General features: G+C 38.3%; 2 protein-coding genes across 3 annotated transcripts in view; one reads left to right on the forward strand and one right to left on the reverse strand.

Moving 5' to 3' along the window:
- The window catches only part of LOC122070085 (E3 ubiquitin-protein ligase RNF25), a 25,368-nt gene extending 12,703 nt beyond the window's left edge, over positions 1-12,665 (reverse strand). Inside the window, exons 1-5 of one of the 2 annotated variants that reach the window (XM_042634185.1) lie at positions 12,396-12,665; positions 11,915-11,953; positions 6,088-6,225; positions 3,675-3,814; positions 3,482-3,606 (exon numbers count right to left, since the gene is read on the reverse strand). In XM_042634185.1, the coding sequence (XP_042490119.1) occupies positions 3,482-3,606; positions 3,675-3,814; positions 6,088-6,225; positions 11,915-11,953; positions 12,396-12,536 (583 nt within the window). In that variant the 5' untranslated portion in view covers positions 12,537-12,665. The remainder of the gene's footprint in view (positions 1-3,481; positions 3,607-3,674; positions 3,815-6,087; positions 6,226-11,914; positions 11,954-12,395) is intronic. The other variant, XM_042634186.1, reaches the window with a different exon arrangement.
- Positions 12,666-15,491: 2,826 nt separating this feature from the next.
- LOC122070081 (glycine--tRNA ligase, chloroplastic/mitochondrial 2) overlaps positions 15,492-19,233 on the forward strand; it is an 87,004-nt gene continuing 83,262 nt past the window's right edge. Inside the window, exon 1 of the mRNA XM_042634180.1 lies at positions 15,492-15,916. Within this exon, the coding sequence (XP_042490114.1) occupies positions 15,662-15,916 (255 nt within the window). The 5' untranslated portion in view covers positions 15,492-15,661. The remainder of the gene's footprint in view (positions 15,917-19,233) is intronic.

Below are 19,233 nucleotides of genomic sequence, written 5' to 3' on the forward strand. Positions count from 1 at the left end.
TGAAACCGAGCCGAGCTGTGTACTCTGATGGTTTTTGATGATTTCCTGTATATACTTGGTATTTGAATCATATTCTTTTTGTGTATATATCATGCCTTCGGGCCCAAATGTATATAATTATTGTATCACAATTCGGGTATCAAGTATATGGGATTTATTCACAGGTAAAACTTAGTCTTCCGCTGATCTGAAGAAATTATGTTAGTGTGTGTATGTTGTGGTAGAATACAGTATCTGATGATCCTGGCAGGTTTGGGTTAACCGGTGTTAACTCGGTCACCGCTCCGGTTCAGTGTGAACGGGGTGTGACAGGTTGGCTATTGGAGAATCCCTTCATGAAGAAGTAACTCAAATCACTGAAGCTGTGAATCGATTTCATCGGCAAGCGGTTGTACCATAGCCTTGCACCTCCTCTGAACGTCAAAGGCAGGGCGCGACACATGATTTTTTCCGAGACCTGGTGGAACTGCATCGCGACCTTGAATCCTTCAAGATGATCGACAGGGTCCCCCGACCCGTAGTAGGTGTCATACTTAGGTAGACAAAACCCGACTGGGAGCGGTTCCCTCATGACCTCGTCAGCTAGAGCCGTGTCATTAGTGAGGTCCAGCTCGCGAGTTCCTGTCTGGTTTTCTGCTACCTTTCAAATTTCATCCTTTAGGTCTTGAATCATCTGCTTCAACCCTAGGTCTTTATGTCTCCGACCGTCTTCTTGGCGCAGTTCTTTATGCCTAGCTCCTGTGGCGTGCCGCATCCTTTCTATGGGTGCAGGGCTTTCCCTTGTTGTTCCGTTCCAAGGATTCCGACCGGATCTTATTGACCCTGAGCTACTCCGATTCTCGTCTGGAACTCGCTCTGGCTGGACATGGGAGCCTCATGCTACTCCACTGGTCTTCTGAGAGACGGCCTTAGAGACCTCTTTCATTATCTCGGCCATTCGATTGTACTTCTCCTGAAGAGCGTCGAACTACTCCTTAGTCACATATTCTTGCGCCCTAGGAGGGGTGGGGGATTGCTGTCTATGTGCACCGAATATCCGGCCGAGCGTTGGTCCCTCACGGCGCCTTCCCTGTTATTGTTTCCTCGTTCCTCGCCGATGTCCGCTGAGGGGGGGGAGAGGTTCTGAAGGCTCTCCCACGCTCATATTCACACTCGGCACTGCTCTTGTTTTCTTGCGATTGTAGGTTTTTCCCACCATTACTCTGTCGTTCCCACAGATGGCGCCTATCTATTGTTGCCGAAAATCTGTATGAGGTTGAGCGCCGATCCTTCACAAGCACAGAAGGCAGAGGTCCGGAGGTGTCTCCGGGATTAGTCCTCCGACGCCCAAGTTAGAGACCGGCAGAACAATTTTTTTGTTAGAGTAATGGTGTGTGTCGACTTACCTCTTCTCTCCTTTTTGGTTCCCTCTTATAGGGTTTAGGGTTTAGGGAGTCTCCCTCGGATACACCTTCCCCCTTCCCAAGTCCTACTCGGATACATCCTATTCCCCTCGTGGAGAATATTCCCTATCCGAGTATCTTCTCCTCACGTAGTCTGAAACCTTGCTGCCTCTATCGGTTGGGCGGTACGTGTCCTTCCCTTGGATGCCACGTGTTCTTGCCATACTGGTTGGCCAATTCGGCCGTATCAGGAGGAGACTCAAGGATACAACAATGAGCTTGTATTTTGGGGTGTCAACACAACTAGAGGAGACTTTAAAGACCTTGCTGCAAACATAAAAATCTATAGAATCCAAATCTGCTAGAAGGATCTTGACCTCTAGGTCATTTTCCGGATATTGCGCTCCATCCAAATATGGTAGATGGCAGCTCTAAAGGCAAGCTTGACCTATAGGTCAAATTTAAAAACCTTCACCAGGTGAACGAAGGACTCTGAGAATGGGGCAAATTTCAAGTGCATCACCATGTTAACCAAACCCAACAAAGAACAAGCAGAGAACTAAAATTTTGAATCAACTAATAAGTAATTTCAATGTAGCTAGATTAATGTGATGGTAGTGCGATGGTGGACTAGGAAAAGCTTCATATTGTTCAACATCAGGTGGCAAACTGGCAATGACAGTCGGAACATGCTCACTCTTGCATCTAGGAGGAGTCCTCAAAATCAGAACATGGATTTGCCTGGTACCCTCAGTCCCTCACTAAAATGACTCCAACAACTAACCGAAACTGAATGAGACAATGAGAAGAACTGAGGAAACAGAGAAAAGAAATGCCAAGAAAAGGAAAGAGTACTAAAAAATGAAAATTACATAAAAAAACAGTAGTAGCGAAATTCCTAACCACTGAAAAACCAAAACACCTCACACCTCACACTTATTCCACACACATAGCACATAAACCACCTGCTCCCCTTCAAACCACCCATATCCAACAGCAACCAGCCGCAAGAAAACCAACACCAAACAGCACTTCAAAAACAACACATGCCCCCCTGCCTAAGGCAAATGAAATCCAGAACTCAGGACCAAATTAACAGCAAGAAAGATTAGACTGGACTTTACAGCGATGCTCTCTATCCATCGATACATGTTTACAAGCCAATCCACTCCTAGAACTACTGCTACATGTCATAACTCATAAGGTCATGAATTTCTAACAAAGATGAGTCTGAATTAATTGAGGTTTTGTAGTCCCTGCCTTCAGGCCCGAAAAATCAAGAGCGAATTCCCCTCCCCAGGGAAAGAATGACAGTCTTTGCTGAGCTTCACTGTGCAGATCATTTCTCAATCTGGCATTGCAATATTCACATTCATTTTTCCTTTTACGATATCCAGCACTTCCCAATAGATTTTTTGGTTTTTTCAGGTTGTTCAAATCCTTATACTGAAGAACAGATTCTTGACTAGAGGTCCTATATTTTCAGGATCATGTCAATTTATGGCCTCAGGTTGCTTGATCACACCCCACTATTGCGTCCAGGTGCCCTTCAATGCCTTGGATCGCCCAGACACTGTGATAATTATGCCGTCGACTGCCTGCCTTTCCCTCCAAACCTTTCATCCCAAAGAAGAAGTCAGACACCGATCAAGATGAAGGTTTTCTGTGGAAACTATTATTTTTAATTGTACGGCCTACTCTTATCACAAAAACGAACATGCAAGTCTATTTTTAGCAACCACTCCCAAAGTTTATATGACCAAAACTCCTTTTTCTTTTTCCATGGTATGAGAAATAAATTTCATCCATAAACATCGAAACTTACAGGATATAATTTAAATGATCTCTACAATGCATCAACAGTACAAGTGTACAACTGGTCATACCCCCATTACAGTCTAAATTATCCTGGAAAAAGGGTATCTCCTAGGTTTCTGCAGATATGTCTATAAATTTAAAGACTGAAGTGCTTTTAAGTTTTAAGAATCTTCAAACTACAGAAATAAGTCCATACAGAATAGAACATAGAGTTAGTAAATTTCTGTATTATTTCCCAACAAAATTTTGTGTTTTATCCACTAAAAGACCCTTTGTGATACCTTGTGAGCGTCTCAAATCTCTGGAAGGAAGAATAGTCGAATCCAAAGAAATGCTTGAGCTGATTCTATTTTGCTCTTTGAGCCACTTCCACCACCTAATAATGCATTCACTGCAAACATAGCAACTTGGGAACTTCTAAATCAGCTGCTATAGAAGCACAATTTAGGAGAAATAACAAAACCCAAATTTTACCTGTGAAAGCAGTGAAAACAAGACATCAGCTTCATAAATGGCAATGAAGCAGTTTCCTTATCTTCTGAAACCAAGGGATATAGGCATAACGAGCAATCTCCATCAGGATGATTCATGTTAGAAAGCATCTCCACAGCTTCCTAGTTGCACTCCAATTAATCAATATACATTGCATAGATATTGCCACCAATTTATATATTGTTATGACTAAGTACATAAGACCTCAAGTTTCCAATGTCCCTGACTTATCGAGCTGCAAATTAATTTGAATATCATGATTGGCCCATCACATCTGATTTATCCAAGCCAGTTACTCTGTTAACATCTATGTTCAAAACAATGAAACTGAGTTTTAAGGAATCAGTTATGCTCACATTTGTCCCAATTGAGATCATCTTTTTTTTTTTTTTTTTGGGGGGTGGGGGGGGAGTGTGTGGGGAGGGGGGATGAGGGAGGTTATTGTTCTGGTAGATTTTATCCATCAACAGAAAACTAGTCAGATAGATTTCATTGTGGATCTCGGTTTTTTCTACAATTTTTTCCTTTTTTTCTTTTGAGGGTATAGTGAGATTTGCAGTCTCATTAGATATGTGATACATATGGTTTGAACCAGTTCAATGTAGGAGAAACTCTTCGCTCTGTTTATTCAACTTTACTAAGCTTTATCTCAGGTGCTTGATTAACTAGAAACAATTACTCTTACCTAAAAAGAGATGTGGGGGTTTGAGAGAGAGAACGTAACATGATATTTCTAGCTTTTTGTATGGGGAGCATGCTACAGAGAATTCCCACCACCAGGCACGCAAAATAATTAAAGGATCTCACATTACACCAACAGCATGTGAGGTCTTCCTACATATATATCTTTTCTGTCACGTGAACTAAAGATCTGGTAATTATGATCATTGGGTATATGAGAAATTTCAAGATAGTCGTGTCAAATTTGGTCAGCAGGCCCACGATCAGCTTTCCTTCAAGCCCATTGACTTGGTCAGCAACATATAACCAAGATGGCTGAACCCATGGCCTGGACAGCAGGAACACTAACCGATCACACCCAGAAGAAAGGCTATAACTAAACCCATCGTAGTTTCAAATTAAGGCAAACAAAACCACTGAGATACCACTTCATTTGGGTCATGCTTGCTTTTCATTTAAGAGTAATATCTGTTTTTGACCCAACCCAGGCCTGGCTGCCATCATTGGTGGGTCAACAAACAGGTGAGGTTTCTGAAAATTGGTTTGGAGTCGAGCAACACGACATTGATTGGTTATGACGAGTGCACAAAGAAATTGGGATCTTTCCATGTCGTTGGGTGCCCAAAAAAAAAAAGAGGAAGAAAGCAACAAAAGATAAAAATCCAAAAGGAGCTATGAGGTCAAAACTTTCAACTGGGAGCTGATTCTCAGGTAGTTTGACTATTATTAGGAAGAATTGTGATGAATGCACAAATGGAGTAACGGCAAAAAGGATCACTGTTGGCATTTTATGAAATTTTTAGGAGTTGTATGACACTACTCCTGCTTCTTGCATCTTTCTCAATTTGTTAACTGGAAAGGTCCAGCCAGGCTATATTCAACAACTACACCCGTTTTATTGAAGATTGTTTATGAATTTGTTTGTTGGTATCTTTCCCAAATATAAATGGTGGATCAAGAATGTATAATTTATTTTGAATAGTGATCTGTGTAACCACAGTTGGTTACACTAAGCCTGTCACCATACCAAATTGTCCCCTTCATACAATAGGGCGAGCAGTCTTATTCGTACTATGGATGGCATAAATGGTATTACAAAGAAAATCTTATATTACAACAGTGTCAGATTTCATAATTAACCTTTGTCTTATATGATCTACATCAGATGGTGGCAAGCTTAGTGTAACCATGCCTCAGTTACACGAAGAATATCCCTTAATTTATTTCTCTTATTTCCCTGTTTCATTAGTGAAAAGAAATAATGTTCCCCTACATTGATAAGTTTGACCATCATATGAGAACATCTTCCAATTGGAGATTCCCCAAGTCTCATTAGAAACAGATTTCCCTGCTCTCACCCCCCCTCTTCCCAAAAAAAAAAAAAAGAAAGTTTATTTAGTTTACATGAGCAGTTCAACATGTTCATCAGAGTCCAACTTTAAAACACCATAAATTATCATTTGCATACACTACCATTTGTGAAGTCCTGATTAGGAAAGGGTTTGATCGGTCAAAGATGTATCCTTCAAGGCTACAAGAATGGTGCCAGGATCAATGAGTATGAAAGAGAAAATCTAACAAATACATAAACTACTTCACAATGCAACCTACGCACTCAAAATGGTATTCCTCAGTCTAGCCCCATCTTCATCTAAAGTAGATCGCCTCCCCAATCTTCAGTTTTTTTCTTGATATTAATAGAACTGATAGTTACCTCACAAAGTGCAACAAGCATTAGACATGAGGAGAGTTCACGAGCTTTGTCTTGAATACCAGTAATCAGATGCGCTTGTCGTTTCCCATCAAGGCCTTTTGATTCTATAATATCAATATGAGGTGGTTCCTTTGGATACTGCCACAAGAAAGACATAACATAAGTGCAAAATACAACTAATTACACACACAGTGCATCCACTTATGTCAAACTAGATTTCAGGATAGGTCTCTTTTTCTTTTGTGAAAGTCAGATTGTCACCCATTTGGGTGTCAATGAAGTCGCAACTTGCAACTTGCAGCCTCCAATTCATAACCCTCCGCCTCTGCCATCTCCCGGCTATGGGCAACTTATTGAGATTTCACACCATGGGTGAAAAGTGGGGGGGAAAGATAACAATTTCCACCGCCAACCCTGGATTAGGGGATATAACACAAATTGACCTTGCTTGGAGCAAGGTGGAAAGCCCATACCCCCTTCAACAGTGATTAGAGCTCTCCTTCCTATTCCCAAGGTATGGCGCTGGTGACCACAGTGCTCAGGCCATCATTGACCCCACTGAGGACTACTCTATGAAATAACTCATGGTTTTGTCAGTCATTACTAGGATTAGATTTGATTGAAGATGCATGAAATCCCAGTTTCTAAGTTGACATTGTGCTGGGAGGACTGCTAAAATCCAGATTTTCAACATCAACTCATTCATTAAACGCCTATCCAATAACCTGTTGCAGCATTCACAGAGAAGCCCTTTTGCTTTGTAGACAATCCCCAATTGTGGAGTGTGTTTTCTATTTTGATTGGAGTATGTTGGAGACGATGAATTAGTGCCGCCCATGAGGGGTCGGAAAAGTGAAAGACAACTGAGAGAGAACGAAGAAAGAAAATGAAGGGGGGAGAGGGTTCTAGGTAGATTTATAACTCTACTCTTTAGCTCCAAATAGTCTTCCCCTTCGGGCGGGAGTTTGAACTTAATTTCAAATGACAGGTTCCCCCCCCCCCCTACTTGTGTGTTTAGGCCCAGAACGGATGAAATGGGTAACTCCCAATATTGAAACTAAGGTTAGAACTTCAATTGGCACCCAATGGATGACAATCAGCTGGACCATTTATTTTTCTTTAATACTATGCAGTAACATAATTATATTCATTCACCAAAATGATTTGTACACATGGGTCAAGAATCAAGATACAAGATTGGAGTTTATTTACATGACATACAAGGAGAGCATCTACACATCATATCAGTCCCACAGGATGGCTTTTAGGTTATCCTCAATGATATTCCATCAAAATCAGAAAATCGTTTGTGTGATAACCCATGTTATCTATATATATCATACTATTATATAAAAGCACGAAGTGGCAAATCTTTCACTTGACAATTTTGTTCTTTTTTCTTCATTATCTCTTCTTTCCATTCTTTTTTTTCTTCTTCTTCTTAAATTGCTGGTACCCTTTAGATTATAATATTTTTATAATACTTAAATCTCTCTCTCACACACATAAAACTCTCTCTTTGCCCATTCTTCTTCTTCTTTTACTAAATATCATATTATTTTATCAACTTTCCTTTTTTTTCTTTTTTTCTTTTTTTACTAAAACTCTTTCTTCCCTTTTCTTACTAAAACTCTTTCTCTTTCCTTTTTTTCCTAAAACTCTCTCTCCCTCCCACTGTCACACGATTTTGCCCATTTTTTTTTTTTAATAACATATATTAATTTCATCCACTTTCCTTTTTACCCCTTTCCTTTTACCCACCTCCCTCTCTCACGTTCCTCTCTCTTTCTTTCACGTTCTTGTTTCCCTCTCTTTTATGGTATACTTTCTCCATGAATTGCTCCTTCAATATTTTTTTTTTTGGGGGTAAGTTATCCCTCCATCTTCCTTGCCTCAATATGTATCTTTCTACATTACTAAAAAAATATATATCTTTCTAAGTATATGATATATATCTTTCTAAATTCTCTCCCCTCAAGTGTTTTGTGTTTAGTTTCTTGAACCATAAAAACTCCTACTGTTTTAGTTTCAATACAACCTCTCTCGCGATTGAAACTAAAAATCACCCAACCAACAATAGAAAATCACCAATTATTAGGAGGGTAGTAGGCCGGATAAGTATAATAGGAAAAACTCCTATTAACAGAACAACTATTATTTTTAGTCTCTCTCTCAATTGTTTAATGTTTAGTTTCCACAACCGGAAACACTCGTATTATTTTTAATTTCAATACGATCTCTCTCCCCTCAATTGTTTCGTGTGTAGTTCCCATAACTCGAAAAACTCCTATTATTTTTAGTTTCAATACGGTCTCACTGTTTTGTATAATTAACTTCATATCTTTTATGAATTGTATGGACTATAATTTAAACTCTTTAACTTCATAGATGGCTATCTTTTATGATTTGTATGGACTATGATTTAAAATTTTACTTGAATGGTGCAGTAATTCCACGTGTAAAGCCAGAACCATGCAAGAATTCTATTAATTCATGTCTTATCTTCATCATCATAATTACCCACTTCAATTTCTAAATTAATTGTATACATTTTCTTTATTATCATCTTTATAATTATCCACTTCTAGATAGCTAAACTTAAACAAATGTATACTGTAAGTAATGCAATGATATAATGATTCTTGCGTAAGCAATTGAATTGACATATGTACAAAGCACACACATAAGCATTTAAGTATGTTTTGGCCACTTTTAAAATAATAATAAAAAAAAGGTATGTTTTGGCTATCTGTTGTAGTTATTTATTTATTTTTTCTTTCGGTTTATAGTATGTTTTCATAACATAATCAGTTAAGGCAATCGTCCACACAAAACAATATCATTCATGATATGTCAACAACCAAAAATCATTCTCATGGAACGAAATCGAAAAGATCACTTCTGTAACAACATTTTCATAACTATTTTAGGAAAGTGGAATGCTAATGGAATTTTCATAATTTTTAGTTATGGTGGCATGAATGATAAATAACATTTACATAATTATTTGGGTTAATTGTGATAGCAATGATATTTCTGTAATTATTCAGTTCATTGTCTATTTAATTCAGTTTGTTACTATTAAAGGATAAAATACAATTAATATGAGCTTAGACAACTCTCTCTTTCTCCAAAATATAGCCACATGTGCATTTGCAGGTATAATTTTGCAAGTGTATATATATATATATAAAGGTAAGTGTAACAAGAAAAAAATTTACATTCAGTCTTCTCGTAATGTTGACAACAGAAATCATTGAGATAGCATCAAACCCATAGTTCGAAATTTCGGTCACCTAGGCAATCAAGGCACCCTTCAGGCAAAGGGCGCCTGGATTGCCTAGGCAATGCCTTGACACCTATGTGTATTATAATTTTAATAATTGATAACTTGATCTGCCACTGATGGCATTCAAGATTACCTCAGGTCAGCTTCTAATCCTAGAATCTTGAGTTATTTGGTTGAATGCTGATGAAGTTTTAATCTGAAGAGAACTCTGTTTGTTCTGGTCAAGAGGTTGAAGAGACAACTTCCATATTTTCACATGACGTACTCTCTGATTAATTACAATTAAGCCCTTCTCTTGTGAATTACTTTTCCATTTTCCCCAGTTCTAGTTTTAATCCAGAGAAGTCTTTCTTTCAACATTATTTTACTATCATAGTAGTCAAGGCGGCACAAAGGCGTTTTTACAGCTATACTAGGTGTGCTCACACCTTTTTGGTTGCACAAAGGCGTCACCTTGTCCACCTAGGTCAGGCTTGTGGCCTAGGTGCATGCCTTGTGTGTTAGGCTTCTTTTTTTTTCCTTTCTTTTTTTTTTTTTTTAAATTTTTCTGTTATTCAAGATTAATTTCTCTAAATTTTTTATTAGTGTGCGTACAAAGCTGAAGTGCCGTGTCACACATGAGATCATGCATTTTTATAAAAATAAAAAAGAAAAAATTTGGGGGGGGGGGAGAAGAGCTGAAGAGGTCAAACTTCCAACTGTGGACTGTGATCCTATAAGGAACTGAACTTTTCTCTGCTCTTCTGGTGACTCCTGTGATGGCTGACAGTGCAACCAAACACGCAAGCTTCTTCTTCTTCTACCAATTTCTTCTTCAACATAGTATGCACACCTAAGTCACCTAGGCGCCTGGCCACCGCCTAGGTCACCTTGTTACAAACATCTTACGTTTACTACTGTCCTATAGTCTTCCATTAGAGTTTCTGAAGTAACAAAATTGCCATTGATTTGTTAATTAGGGATTTTATTTGTTGGGAGTGGGCCTAAACAACGTACCTTAGGGTTTTGAAATCCTAGGTTGCAACAGTGATGTAGTCCACTAATTCTTCTTCTTTTTTTTTTTTTTTTGGTTGGTGGGAATGGTTACAGTAATGGTAATTTTCTTTCAAATATCAGATGATTCAGAACAAGCATATATATTTATCAGCTCTAAAGTGTGTGAGATTATAAACTAATGGTATATTTCATTAAGAGATCAGAAAAAAGCGGGGCAATATCATCTGATGGTTGCAAGACTCAATCGACTAGCCTAGGGTTTTCTCGACTCGTAAGGCGAGTAAGATGCTCTGGTTCCCTACTGAGACCCTCGTTCCAGTGGAACCCAACACCAGATAGTGAGTTGACAGATGAACTTACCAAACAGGAGGTAGTTATACCTAGGAGGCTAGGATTATACCTAGGGAATTTTCTCGACTCATAAGGCGAGTAAGATGCTCTGGTTCCCTACTGAAACCCTCGTTTCAGTGGAACCCAACACCAGATAGTGAGTTAACGGATGAACTTACCAAACAGGGGGTAGTTATACCTAGGAGACTAGGATTATACCTAGGGAATTTTCTCGACTCATAAGGCGAGTAAGATGCTCTGGTTCCCTACTGAAACCCTCGTTCCAGTGGAACCCAACACTAGATAGTGAGTTGATGAATGAACTTACCCAACAGGGGGTAGTTATACCTAGGATTATACCTAGGGAATTTTCTAGACTCATAAGGCGAGTAAGATGCTCTGGTTCCCTACTGAAACCCTCGTTTCAGTGGAACCCAACACCAGATAATGAGTTGACGGATGAACTTACCCAACAGGGGGTAGTTATACCTAGGATTATACCTAGGGATTTTTCTCGACTCATAAGGCAAGTAAAATGCTCTGGTTCCCTACTGAAACCCTCATTCTAGTGGAACCCAACACCAGATAGTGAGTTGACGGATGAACTTACCAAATAGGGGGTAGTTATACCTAGGATTGTTGTGGCTTACCATCACCTTGTACTGGCTATCTAGACTTGTACCCATTGTTCTTCTTTTAGATTTTGAATTCATGTACCGTGATTAGTTTCTGCCCTTAGTTGTATAGGCTTCAACTCTGATGGTTGTTATCCCATCAATAAAAATTCACCTATTAATCAGAGAGAAAGGGGGGGGGGGGGAGAGAGCCCAGTGAAAGATTTTAATTTAATCAACTTCTTATCCATGATAGGCTGATAGCCTTTCACAGATATGAGCTTGTAAGACATTAATGGGGAGGAAGAAACAGAAACCTTGAACTTCCCCACGTATATAGTACATAGATTTTAAGGCAGTACATCTATCAAAGGGGGTAGGAAGTAAAAGGTGCTGAGGATCCAGAGCAGATGATCCAATTTACTATTTATCATTAAGTAAATGCAGTAGGTAAATCACTAACTGTTACATTGTGGACGTCTATTTTACAAACATAGCTTCAACATAACCATTAACCACAAACAGGTTCATCTGAAAAATATTAGCTGCAAGTGAATTTCAACATTATGAATGCTTCAAGAATCGTAATAAGTTTTACCTCAGCACCTGCTCGTATTCCGAGAATAACTTCCACAAACTGCAACGGGATGAGGAACATAACAAAAGGAACTCATCGTCAATAAGTAGATATAAAAAAAACAAAAAAAAAAAAACAAAACAAACAAAAACAAACAAAAAAAAAAAAAAAAACCAAAACAAAAAAAAAAAAAAAAACAAAAAAATCAATGTAAGTGAAATCATTGAATTACGGATAGGAAACTAAAACCTGAGAACACTAATACACACATGTACATATACGTATAATCGATTTCATCCCTACAGACACAGGCTTAGTTCCGATTTCCAACTAAGCGGAACAACATCAGAAACAAAATCTTAACTGGAATCAATAAACAAGAATGTGTGATCATTCAGGAACCAACTCGATGAAATTTTACCAAGGAGAACGGCCACTGATATTAGAGAACAAACACGAATCAAAACCGGAAAGGAACACACGAAATTGAAAATCCATTTACCTGTTGTGATGAATCGTCGGCTGTTCGGGGCCTGATATGAACTTGGATATGAGGAGGGAAGCTCTGTATCACCAAACAATCGTCGGCGTAAACGGCTCGAACAGCTTCTACTTCAAACATCACTTCTTCTTCCTCCGCCATCGAAATTCGTGACGAGTGGAGCTCGGCCGGTGGGTGATCAGAGGTGCCTAGCTTCCGATGCACAGAAGAAGACGAACATAAGCTCCCAGGCACCGCTTCACCAGCAGTATCTTGCAAACTTAAAAGAAAAAAAACGAAGGGGAATTTTTTTGGTTTTTTGTATAAAAAATAAGGGTAATTTACTATCACTTTCCTACTTGGCCTATATTTACTAAAACACCCACCATAACTTTTACTTTCTTTCTGATACTCCTCTGCTTTTTAAATTTTACATCTCTTTTTTCCCTCTTCTTTTTTAAATACCCATATTACTCCTCCTTTTTATTTATAACCTATTAAATTTTTTTCGATTTTTTTTATTCAAAATATGTTTTTACTAATCTAATAAAACAGCCAACTGGCTTTGTCCTTCTATTATTGCTTGATTGAAATATTATTTTTCCGACTGCAATTCAAACTCCTCCTCGGCTCTCATTTCATTATTTTTCTATTTTATCTTTTTTAATTTTTTTTAAACACGTTAGTATTGAGTCACTTACATATATTATTTATTTATTAATTATTTTTGTCTTATGGATCATCAATTTTTATTTTTTTTTTTAATGCAATGGCATCACATTGATGCTCCATAATACACTCTCATTAACCCACATGCTGGTGCAAGAACCATATGACTATATAGTATTATTTTTCTCCAAAGATGATGGGGAAAATGATGCTCTCTGGTCGCATCTTCTACACTCAGATATAGGCTTGCACACAAAAATTGCCCTTCCCTTGGCTTGTGTTAATTGATGTCTCCACCCACCCTATCATTGGCCTGCGTGTTGATACAGTAGTCACGTGATCAATAACCCTTTTTTACAACTATTTAACATTCTACTGTAAATCGTGAACCGCAAAATGGTGTCAAGTTCCCTTGTAAATTGCAATCACAATTCACAATAGTTGTGACATGAGTCTTGTGACTCCTTTTAGCCTTTTACCCAAAATAAAATAAATAAACGAATGACTCTCTTAAGTCATGGTTTTAACATGCCATTCACCACACAATTTCCTAAATATAACCACCAACTGTACTTGGAAGTCATGTGTCATGACTTATAGCTTCATTTAACAGCTACAATACTAATAATATAACTTGGATTTTTGTCATTATAAAAAAATAAAATCTTGGATTTATAACAATTTTTTTTTCACAAAATAATCACAACATTGCAATATAATTGAGAGTTGGATTAACCATTTAACCTCCTATTGTAGACGAGATCATTATTTGCATTGTTCTTTTTTTTTCTGTTAATTGTTTTACCTTTATTGTAGCAAATTAATAATATAAATAATTATATGTTTTTATTCAATATTTGAATAAAGGATGAAGTTTTTTTTGTCTAAGAGTGATCCCTAGGCCACAGACATAGGGGCATGCAATTACCAACATGCCCTTTCTGAGGGCACTCACCTCTGTGTATGGGCACAGGGGCCACTGTTAGAGAGAAAATACTTGTCTTTTTGATAAAATAAAACGTTAGGATCGACATATTGCTATTATGGAATGGAATCTCTCATGCCAAACCAATGGAAATATATGAGAAGATGTCTTACAATTCATATACAAGGGATGCATATGGTAGTGAGGATAGATAGTGTAAGATGGCACATGATATTGTATGAAGGAGATCATTTTCCCTAAAATAAAATGATACTTTAATAAATATAACTCATTTGATTGTATTCATGTTGGACCATGTGGCCTGTTGTAACATATCACATGCATGTGGGGTACTCATGACAATCATATTGTCCTAGACGAGGGCACCATTTTAGCTAGCTCATAAAAGTCAATTCACTTGGTTGAAACCATTTACTGAGATAGAAACTAGAAAAGTTATAGCGTGTAATGAAGAATGTCCAAGGAGTGGAAGATCAAATAAATGATTTCCAAGGGTTTATGTTTATTTCCGGAGGCTAGATTGCCATAATGGTTTAACTGGGAAATTGAAAAGTTTGACAGTGTAGGTAACCCATGTGCATATCTTTTGGGACGCATTGGTCATATGAGGAGAAAACTTTACGACGATAAATGAATCAAGCGTTTCAAATGACTCGAACTAGGCATTCTCTGAGATGGCTCATGTCATTGGATTCATCCCAAATCCATACGTGGGATGAAATTGTTAAAGCTTTCAAAAATCAATACTCAAATGTTAAATTTTGTATCGAATTCTTGACTCATTTTGAAGAATGATCCTTCATGACATATTTAGGTGGCGATCGAATGAGAATTTTTTTTGTCATGAGATATGTGATAGATGTAGAGGGGTTAGACTTGATCGACCGTGATATGATGGATCGATCTGTGACTCAGAGGAGTATATAATATATTATCGTCTAGTTGGACAAGTATTGTAATTTAGGGTTTTTCAAGCGAAGGTTTATGGGCAAGTTTTCTTGCCACATTTTGGGTGTATTTGAGCAATCTCTATTATAATATCTATTCCATAGCAGTGAAACATCTTATTATTAGCCTGAGGACGTTGCACACCACATCGTGTGTGAATCTTATTAAATTTGTGTTTGTGTGTGAATCTGTCTCTATTTTCTTCGTATTTGTTAGTGTTTACTCATACAATATTTAAAATAAAGCTTCCTTATACGAACTTAGGAAAAACAAAAAAATAAAACCAATTAAGAGGTTTACAATCTATCTGATGAAATTCTCAAAACAAGCAGGCTAACCCTTCATTTCATGGAGGCGCGGGACAAAGCATTATACAAGGGGTTAAGTTTCATTTCAAAAGGCCGCACTGGCTTGTGGTATGCGGGCGATGTACCCAACCTTTTTCCATTTTGGTAACCAGGACCATAAAATGGTAATTATCGTTCCATGGTTTTTATTTCAAAAAACAATAGTCTTCGATGTTTGGCCCTCTTGGTCGAAGACACGGTAGCGTGTTTTTGAGCAGTCCAAACTCCAGAGTCCAGAGCCTAAACGGGCCAAGAGCTCCCACCCTAATAAGCAGTAGCTTCGACCCGGAACACACCTTGGATAAGCTAGCCGGCTGAGGTGGTTGGCCCCAACCTTAGCTTATTCAACCTTCATCCTCTACTGCAACTCCTCCCCCATGGCGATGGCCGCATTCCCCTTTGTTCTGTCCGTTCTAAAACCACACGGAGCTCATTTCTCGCTCTTCTATGCCGGCAAAAGAAACCCTTGCCATTTCTGCAAACCTCTCCGTCGTCGTTCCTTGCATCGATTCTGCAAAACCAGTATATCTGCTATTAGCACTTCCGCTATATCTCAAACAAAATCTAAGGATTCAGAATCTAAAACCAAAGCTTCTACTCCTTCATTTCAACAGGCAATTCAGCGTCTCCAGGTTAGTCTCCTCTCCGTATTTCATATTAAAAAATGCGAGTATTCTTGAACTCGAGTTTACTTGAATTTTATTTGGCTTCGGTAGCCTGTATATGTAGAGAGTGTTACTGGAAGTGCTATACGCCATATCATGAACTAGTGCAAAGGTCATTTTAAAAATATGGAAGGCCTGTAATATGCACTTCTAATTTAATCTTGTGGAATTTACATTTCATGTAATGCTTCAATTCGACCAAATTCATTTTTTTTTTCCTGTTTGTAAAAAATGTTTAAGATATGTTGAGGTATATTTATTACTCGCACTGCCTTTTTTAGCTAGTCTAAGATACATTTTTGTGGTTATTGAACGTTCTCTTTTCAAAGTTAGCCACTAAACCTTAAGCTGTTCAATGGCAAATATTTTTCTGAATTTGTATGAAGCAGAAAATATACGTGTTAAGAATTTTTTTTGACCTGGAATTCAATGTAAAAGTGAAAAAAAGGCTTGTTAATGAATAAGTTTTCCATCAAATGGGTGGATGTTGGTCCAACACTGCCTTATGGCTTGGTTATTTTTTATTTTTTTTTCTTTTCACTATCCCATGGTCAGACATGCTTCCTTGTCACGTGCAGTAAAGAAAAAATAGTGTAGAAAGGAAAATAAGACAATTTGTATAGCTAATACTCGTTTTCCTAAAATAATTTTCCTGTTGAAGCCAATGGAGTTAAAAGGGAAAAGGCGACTTTGACCCAGATCACCTTGTCCAGTCTCCCACACTTATAATCTATCTTTTGTTAGTCTTAGTGGAAAAAGGATTGGTAAAGATGGGATGATATTTCCTCCAGAATATGCTTCGTAACAAAAAGAAATAACATTTATTAACTAGATTTGGTGCATTCCCCAAAGAATGAGGGATGTATTGATTAGGGCTTTGAAGAAGAGGGAGGTATAGCTAGGACCAAGGTAAAAACTCGTTCCGTTTCGCCGTTTTGGTCAATCCAAAACTACTGAAATTTTGACGAAACAGTGTATTTTTTCCTTGTTTTTTCGCTTGGCCTTTTTTTTTTTTGGGGGGGGGGGTGTTGTAATGGCCGATATTACTGAAATTAGAAACACGAAATGACTGTAATTTCAACGAAACAGTGCATTTTTTGGACCGAAATGAATGAAATGACCAAAATTTCGATGAATGAGCGAAATTGTGGCAAAACAGTGTGATTCTGGGTTTCGCCTCTTGTTTCTTTGGACATTTCAAAATTAGCGAAATTAGTGAAATTTCGATGAGTTTTTCAACCATGGTGAGGACATTGACAGCTAAGGGTGGTGGGTGATTGTGGCAAAGTTTTGAGGTTATAACTGGGACTGAGTGAGTATTGCAGTAATGACAATAAAAGCCTAGTTGAGTTTCACAGGGGGGAAATGAATCCAAATGGCTTATTAAATGAATATAAAGGGAGTACAGTAAACAGTTGGTGACTGTAAAAGGATATGTTCTTGGGGGAATTATGCTGGAATGATCTCTCTGTTGGGTTAGCCAGTTCAGATCTATGCAAGTTGATGCCATGGGAAAAAGGTTTCCTGGTGATTCAGGACAATTTGGATCTTCTGGGTGATGGAGCCAGCTAGAACTCCAAAAAGAATTGCAGAAGATTGAAGATGAAAGTGAAAGATAAAGGAACTATTCACATTCAATAACACAAACCATTCCATAAAACTCTTTTATACAATGGCTCCCTCAACTTATGTTTATGGATTCTAAACTATACCTACTTCTGCGATGACCCTTGCCTCTTCACTTAGTTCCTATTTGAACTAAAACTCCTAATAACAATTTAGCAACTTGTGTGAGTATTTGTGCAGTTTCCTAAAAAGGGCATACCCATTGCATGAGGCTCCCGCCACTGCGGGTCTGGGGAGGGTCATAATGTACACAGCCCTGCCCTGCTTTGCTCAGAGGCTATTTCCCGACTTGAACCTGCGACCACTAGGCCACAATGGAGCAACCTTACTGTTGCGCTGAGGTCCTCGTACTTCAACAGTTTTCTAAACGAACAAAAATTATAAACTTAAGATATAGATGCTAAATAAAGTTTTGACTAAAATTAAACTTGTAGTAATAGAAATACCTTCATAGATTGAGATCTTTGTAAGCTACTTAGAAGTGGGTTTATGATAAAAAAAGAGGCATAGTCGACATGGTGGGCTTATTATTAAATTGGTGTTTAAAGCACATTCTCACTGCCAACCTAATAACCTGCTAACATAGTTCCAAGATTTTGGTTAAAACTTGGACAATTTTGGCTACAAGTTTCGGTGAAGGGTTTTGAAGCCTAAATGGCCAAATTAGATCCCGAAACTTCTTGGTAACCCTATTTTAGGGTCTCTAAACATAGTGGAATTCTTAGATTTTAAAAAATCACATCCAAAATGGTAGTTTGAATACATAGCCTAGTTTGGTAGCATACACTACATGCTACTGTGTACATTCCTAATATGGCTTATTTCACACAATGTTTAATTGTAAACACACTAAAAAGGGTGTACCTAGTGCATACACTACACGCTACTGTGTACATTCCCTAATATGGCTTATTTCACACAATGTTTAATTGTAAACACACTAAAAAGGGTGTACCTAGTGCATGAGGCTCCCGTCATTGTGGGGCCTGGGGAGGGTCATAATGCACGCAGACATGGATAGTAGAACACACTTAATTCAACCAATTCTAGAGTCCTAATACCACATCGAGTTCTATGCAGGATCAAAACCACTAGAATGTTGTGGTTGTCGAAGCAAGTTATCCTCCTGACCATATCAAAAAAGCTGGCTATGTTATAATATGATAGAAGAAATGCTCAAAATCCTCCACAACAGTCCAATAAATGGAATCGTCAACATATTGGAGGTGTTCTATCTTAGGGTATAATTTTCTGAACCTTGAAGAACTTTATTGAGAGCCATGACTATTAGATGGTGGCTGTGGAACTGGCACCGACATGTATGGTTGTGTTGTTGTGAATGAGAATATGTCGTTCACAAATGATCCAATGTGTGACTAGCACTCATGAGGGTAATGACGATAAAGGGCTATACTACCCATAGCCACCATACCTAGCGTAGTGGGAACCCGTGCTCTCTGCGGCATATGATGATGATGCCACTGCCCATACACACTGCTCTCCTCCGGACTTGGGCCTCTGTGAGTGCCATTCAAGCTCGTAACATCGATGTCCTTGGACTCCATGCTATCCTCCTCAGGTGGTGGTATGAATTAGTATTGCGGGCCTCTTGAGTAGCCTGCACATGTAGGGGAATATGCACCGTGGTCAACATAATT

This window comes from Macadamia integrifolia, unplaced genomic scaffold, assembly GCF_013358625.1.
Source record: "Macadamia integrifolia cultivar HAES 741 unplaced genomic scaffold, SCU_Mint_v3 scaffold817, whole genome shotgun sequence".
NCBI classification, from domain to species: domain Eukaryota; kingdom Viridiplantae; phylum Streptophyta; class Magnoliopsida; order Proteales; family Proteaceae; genus Macadamia; species Macadamia integrifolia.